General features: G+C 45.8%; 1 protein-coding gene across 1 annotated transcript; it reads left to right on the top strand.

Annotated features, from left to right (window-relative positions):
• Positions 1-258: 258 nt before the first annotated feature.
• Trim75 (tripartite motif containing 75) lies at positions 259-6603 on the top strand (the record flags this gene model as incomplete). Its single annotated transcript, XM_050130542.1, has 1 exon — positions 259-6603. A coding segment is annotated over exon 1 (1129 nt), but the record flags the coding sequence as incomplete, so codon positions are not given.
• Between the last annotated feature and the right edge of the window lie 16 nt (positions 6604-6619).

The following is a 6619-nucleotide window of genomic DNA, read 5'->3' as shown; positions in this document are numbered from 1 at the left end:
GGATGACTCCAATAGGATACACAGCAAGAAAGTCTAAAAAAAAGTGAAGAAAGACAAAAGAGAGAGAGGGAGAAAGAGAGAAATTGTGGATTCTTAGCCTTGTGTCTCAGAATTGATCTGTTAGCTAAAGACAATGAGGCATCCCACTTCTTTCTATAAAATTATTTATTTAAATAACTAGGCAAAATAAACTTAAATCCACAGAAAATTTCAGAATATGCCAAGCTTCTGCTCATCCTTCAATTAGACTCCCCTGGCCTAGCTAATGTTTATTTTTGACCATTGGTGGCATACCCTCAAGCCACCTGGTCTGAGTTATCAGGAGTTCAAAGCCAGCCTGGTCTTTCTTTCCTTCCCTTTATGTGGGTTCCTGGGATCAGACATCCACCATCAGACTTTGATGAACAGTTTTACTCACTGAGCCTTCTAGACTACCTGTGTTTCATTTTTATTTTATTCGAGACGAGCTTCATCTAGCCTTGAATTAAGGATTCCCCTGTCCCTGAAAGCTGGAATTGCAAATGGGCTTCATGGCACCGGTTTCTGTGTAGACATGAGGAAGTTTGGAAAGGAATGTGCTAGAACTAACCAGGGCTGGTGACATGAGAGGAAATGCCACTTGATGTGGATTGATGTAAAAAGCAGGAGAGCAGTCATTTCTGTTAGCTACAGGGTATGGGAGTTACGAGTCTGCTGCTCTAAGAAGAATCACACTTGGAGACTGTGAACTAGATCTTTATACCTCTATACAGTGATCTACAGGGCTTCCACGGAAGTGAGTGCAGGACCTCCCTCCAGTGCCCACAGCTGTGGGTGCAGGAGGCTCTTATATAAAATGACAGAGTGAAGCTGGCATGAAGCCAGTGCTTCTAATCCCAGGAAATAGGAATCACAGGTGGGAAGATGGGGAATTCAAAGTCAGTTAGGCGACATAAATGAAAGATTTCCATCACATTTTGACAACCTTCTCAAGCATTAATATGACCTGTAGTAACAAAAGCAACACAATGACAGGGAAACCCCAGCAGGCCTCCCAGTACAGTGTATGACCAGAGCAGGGACCTTTAAGGCCTTGAAGTCTTTTTTTTTCTTTGAGCCTTTGTGCTTTGGAGGATGCTCTCCACACTGGCCTGGGCCTCGGGCAAGATTGCTGCTTGCCCTGAGCACAGAGATTCTAAGGCATAAACCTCCATGAAGCCTAGCTTTCTCCAAATGTTTTATATCTGAAGTTGGTTAGATCTATGAACTCAGAACCCATGGGTACAGAGGGTAACTACACATGTATCAAAGAAACAAAAGAATTCCTATGGGTAGGCTTTCTTAATAGGGACCAGGGGTCTGGGCTCAGGTGTTAAATATTTAGAATAAACTGAATTCTTCCCAATGTAATGAAGTTATTTCTTGGTGGTTTATTGATTTTTTTTTAACACAGTAACTGAAAGGGGTGCTGGTGCCCAGTGATCCTACAACAAAGCATTCCTGATGACTTACTATAAACCATGTTAAAGGGTGGCCACACTGGGCTTGGGGGCTCAAACATGTGATTCTAGACACTCAGAAGGCTGGGATTGTGATGGGGACAAGGGGACCTGGAGGGGCACTTTCATATTCTGTGGTAAAAAGACATGGAATCTGGTGCTGTGGCCGAATGGTTAAAGAACTTCAGATGACCTGGTTGGGTGCCCCACATGGCAGCTCAACACTGCCTTGAACTCCAGCAAGCATGAGGCAGACACGTGACACATATGCACATACATAAGGAATCTGAACACCTACCTGCGGTGGCTCATGCCTTCAACCCAAGAACTGGGAGGCTGATGAAGGAAGACTGAGGCCAAAGTCAATAAAGTATCAATAAAGAAAATTGTTCCTGGTTAGCTTCTGGTCAGAGATATTTCAGAGTACAGCTCTGAAACATAGGGACTCTTTTAGAAGATGATAATGGGCCAGTGAGATCTTAGCAGGAGAAAACACTGGCCATGCCAGTCTAAGCCAGAGGACATGAGTTTGATCTCAGGACTCCAGGAGAAGGTACAAGGAGAGAACCAATTTCAAAAACATTGTCCCCTGACACGCATCCCCATACATGTGCCATGATGCCTGTGCCTGCAACAGAGCAGAGGACGGTGTGAAATAGTGGAGTGAGATCGACAGCCCCAGTCTCCCTGACTACTCATTGCACTGGATGCACCTGTAGATTCCTGTCACAAAGTAATTACTGTCCCCCAGAGACTTTACCACAGTCACAGCACAGAGAGCTCTCTGACACTAGGGAAATGGCTAAACTCCAAATGCACCCTGGGAAATTTTCAGACCTCTGTGGAATGCTAATGCTTCCTGCACCTGCCAGCTGCCACTCAGCCTCTCTGGGAGAGAGATAGCTCTACTTGTCCCTACCTGGTACATTCTCCTTCCTTCATAAGGTCTATTTGGGGCAGTGATCTGTGTCCTGACTGTGTCTCCATTGAACCTAAATGAAGCTAAGTACATTCGCCACGTTGACGCATCCCGTGACAATAAGAATTCTGAGGAGAAGTAAGGAGTTAAATGAGTTAGTCAGGCAACCCAGGTGTCCTTGTAGAAGATCCAGTGTGGAGGGTCCCAGGGGACTTTAGAATTGAGGAATGAGGCCAAGGGCAGGTGCCTAACAGCTAAGGAGCTGTGCTAGAGAAGAGAAGCCAGTCCTGCTCAAGGGAGCAGCTGCCTTCTTTAGTTCCATGAATTGGACCCAAAACTTGATTTTGTTTCTGGAATCACGAGGCAGGAGAGGTTTCCTACAGGAGCAAGCAGGCACTCATAGTACACAGTAGCAAACAGTCTGTTAGGAACTAGCCTAGCTAGGAGAAAACGTTCAGCTGATGCCACCTAGGTTTTCAGAAGAAACACCTGACCTAGGTAGGCCCAGCAGGTAGGCCCTCTAAGTGTCCACATTTACAACTGAAAGAAACCAGGAAAACTGAAGAACAGAGATGGAGACAGAAGCCAGGGGTGGCAGCTCAAGGGTTTAATTCCAGCTCCTACAAAAGTGGAGGCAGAAGAATCCAGATTTCAGTGGTATATCTCTGCATGAAATTCAATAAATTAACTCAATTACATTGGCTTGAGCATGCAACCCAGTAGGAAAATGCTGGCTGATCTGCAGGGAGCCCTGGGCTACTGGTGAGTGCTCCAGGTTTAAGTACAGACCAAATTAGGGTGGGCACAGGCGATCCTTATTAATTGGCCCTGGTCAAAGTTTCTCTTATTGGTCAAGCTCAGCCTGGGTTGTGTGAAGTGGTCTCAGGCCCTCCTCACTGTCACTGTGCAGAGGATCAAATTTGGCTCTTGGAAGGTGATTCCTCAAACTCCAGGGTGCAGCCTTATCCTGGAAGGTAATTACCTCATCTGCTGAGTGTAGGGGAGGGGCTTCTGTCCTGAGAGGTTTTGTTGTTCCTGGGATCCAAGCTCACTACAAGTTTAGGACAAAGATTTATATGTGTGCTCTGAGCCTCCTCATACTGCAACAAGCAGATGCAAAATGAAGACAGAAGGCAGCTGCCTTTGTTCATTTGCCTATCTGTGCTCTCAGGGAGGATTCAGGCCCCTCCACAAAAGCAGCTCCCAATTCCTGGTTTTACTATGAACATTTGTATTTGTTTGTTTTGAGAGAGGGTCCCAAGATGGCCCAAGCCTTGAACTCACAGAGATCCTCCTGTGTCTGCCTCCCGCGGGCTGGGTTTAAATGTGTGGGCCACCGTGCCTGGCTTTAGCTACAGTTTGGATAGTTTAGCAAGTAATGGATCTAAACACAAAGAGGTTTTATTTTTATTTATTTATCTGTTTTTTGGAGGCAGAGGCAAACCTGGTCTGCATTATAAGATTCAATCAAGAAAGCAAGGATGAGTGAGAACCTGTCTGTTAGAAAAAAAATAAACAATAAAACAAAGAGAACGCTGAAAATTTTTGTAGGCTTGCTTGTTCAGTTTCATAAATTTTTAATAACACTTATTTACCAAGCATGTTTTAGTGTGCCCTTGTACCAGGGTGTGTGTTGGTCACAGGACAAAATGTGGTCCCTGGGTCCAAATTCAGGTCATCAGACTTGGCAGCAAGCACCTTTTCCCTTGAGCAGTTTGTGTTTTGAGCCTCAGATTCCTCTGTATTTCAGGAGAGGACTTTGAACAGGGTGAATTTGTCTCCACCATTACCTAACATTCAAGGTGTGTCTCATCACCCTGCAGGGGTTACTTTTATTTCATTTGTTTGCATACTAAGGTTATCTGTGTTCTGGGTTTTTAATTCCTAAGGTCTTCTGTGGTACATTTAATTATAAAAATAAAAACCAAATGTGGTATGATTTCTTTTAAGAAGGCAGAGAGAGGTGAAAGTTTAGAGCAAGACTGTCCTTATTTACCTGATTCCAAGAGTTTGGCTGGTGGTTGGGATGTAGCTGCTTCCTAGCTGTCACGTAAAACAACAGTCCTACCCTGTGCTACTTGGCTGTAATCCCTGCATTTGGGAGGCTGAAACAAACAGCATTGCTTCCATTTCAAGGCAAGCCCAGGCTGAATGTACCACGGGGAATCCCAGGATATTCTGCTATCGTATGAGACTGTGAACACAAGCCTTGATGTCCAGCACCCGGAGGCAGAGGTTGGTGAATCTCTGTGAATTGAGGTCAGCATGACTTACATGGTGAATTCGAGTTCAGATGAGCTACTAGTGAAAACTTCTCACACACAAAAACAGAAAACAAACTATATCTAAACAATAACAACAAAGCAAAGCAATGAAAATCATGGCCTAGGGACATAGCTCAGTGTGTACAGCACCTGCTTAGCCTGCTTGAGGCCCTGAGTGTGATTTCCATCAGGACTCCTGTGGTCTCAGCCCTATCATGTCAGCACTTGGGAAGCAGAGAGGATCATGGGTTACAGGATATTTCATCAAGGCTGTGCCTCCTCTTTTTATTGTCAGTCTACACCCAGGGCTCTGCCCTTGTCACAGTTTGCAGGGGACAGGTGAACATGTGTGCTGTGTGGCCATGTGGGCAGAGGAGGCAGGGCTCAACTCAGTGTTCCAGGCTTGGGAATGACTGAGATGTCATCAGTCAGAGTTTAAAGGGAGCCAGATACTGAGTGGGACCTGGGACCATCTGAACTAACCTAGTATTATTTTATTCTTTTAAAGTAATTTCTTATTACTGAAAGCAACTGTGAGCTGCAAGAGTTCAGAAGAGCAGCTGTCCTCTTGAGCTGTCACGGGCTGCAAGTCCATGCCAAGGACCTTGTTGGAAACTGGAATTAGAGGCTAAAACCACAAAGGACTCAAGGCTTCCACCACTGTAGGGTAACCCAGGAGACAACAGTGGGGCAACAGCGGTTTCAAGGAGGGAACTGCAGGACAATTGAGTCAGCTTGTCCTGCAGGGCACCCCAGAGCCCTGCAAGTGTCAGAAGAAAGCCCACCCAGGTCCAGACCTTTATACCCAGCCTGATGTCACAGGCATCGAACTTGACCAAACTCCAGGCAGAGACCAAATGTAACATCTGTCTGGATGACCTGCAAGAACCAGTCACCACAGAATGTGGACACAACTTCTGTGATACCTGCCTCACATCCTTCTATGAGCAAGGGCAAGAATGGTTCCCCTGCCCGGTCTGTCGACACCAATGCAATGTGAGGAATCTCTCAAACAATGATCAGCTTGGGATAATAGTTGAAATGGCCCAGGACCTGTATAGCTTGACAAGCAAGAGCAACAGTCAGGAGACCAGCACTAGCTGTGAGCAACACAACCAGGTCCTGACCTTGTTCTGTGAGTATGACCTGCAGCTGCTGTGTGACCAGTGCATCAGGCCTGGGAGCCACAATGGCCATCAGGTGACCCCCATTGCACAGGCTGCCTCTCATCACAGGAGAAAGCTTCACAGATTGACCAAATCCCTCCAGAAGAAACTAAAAGAGGTTCACAAGTTAAAAACTCTTCAAATAAAAAAATCCCAGAAGTTAAGGCAACAGGTAGAAGCCCAGAGGAAAGAACTGACATCTGAATTTCAGCAACTCAGCCAGTTTTTAAATAGGGAACAGAAGACAGCTTTCTCCAGGCTAAAGGACGAGGAGCAGGATCTCAAGCAGAAACTGAGCGAAAACATAGCAGCATTTGAGAACCATGTTTCCACAGTCAGAGGGCTCTTTAGCCACGTGGTGGCAGGCAGAGCACACTCAGATGTAGAAACACTGTCGAGAGTCAAGGATTTCTGCCAGAAATCTGAGAGTCTTCATCTCCCAGGCATTGTCCCAGCTCAGATAAGAAGAGAAGCCTACAACTTTCCTCCTCAGCATTCAGCTCTACAGAAACTTATACAGCGATTTACAGTTCAGGTAACTCTAGACCCAGAAACAGCCCATCCAAACCTGCTTGTGTCTGAGGACAGAAAACGTGTCACATTGTTAAAGAAAAAACAACGTCTTCCACGTTCTTCAAAAAGGTTTATCAGGAGTCGTGTTGTGTTGGGGATTCCGAATTTTAATTCAGGGAGACATTACTGGGAGGTGAAGGTGGGAGAGAAGTCTGAATGGGCTATTGGTATCTGCAAAGCCAATTTGGCCCCTGGGGAAAAGCGTTCCTTCTCTGCCCC

The sequence above is a fragment of the Alexandromys fortis genome, unplaced genomic scaffold (assembly GCF_014885135.2).
Source record: "Alexandromys fortis isolate MF-2015 unplaced genomic scaffold, M_Fortis_MF-2015_v1.1 scaffold_309, whole genome shotgun sequence".
NCBI lineage: Eukaryota > Metazoa > Chordata > Mammalia > Rodentia > Cricetidae > Alexandromys > Alexandromys fortis.
Note: the sequence above shows the minus strand (reverse complement) of the source record. Positions and strands in the feature narration are given on the sequence as shown.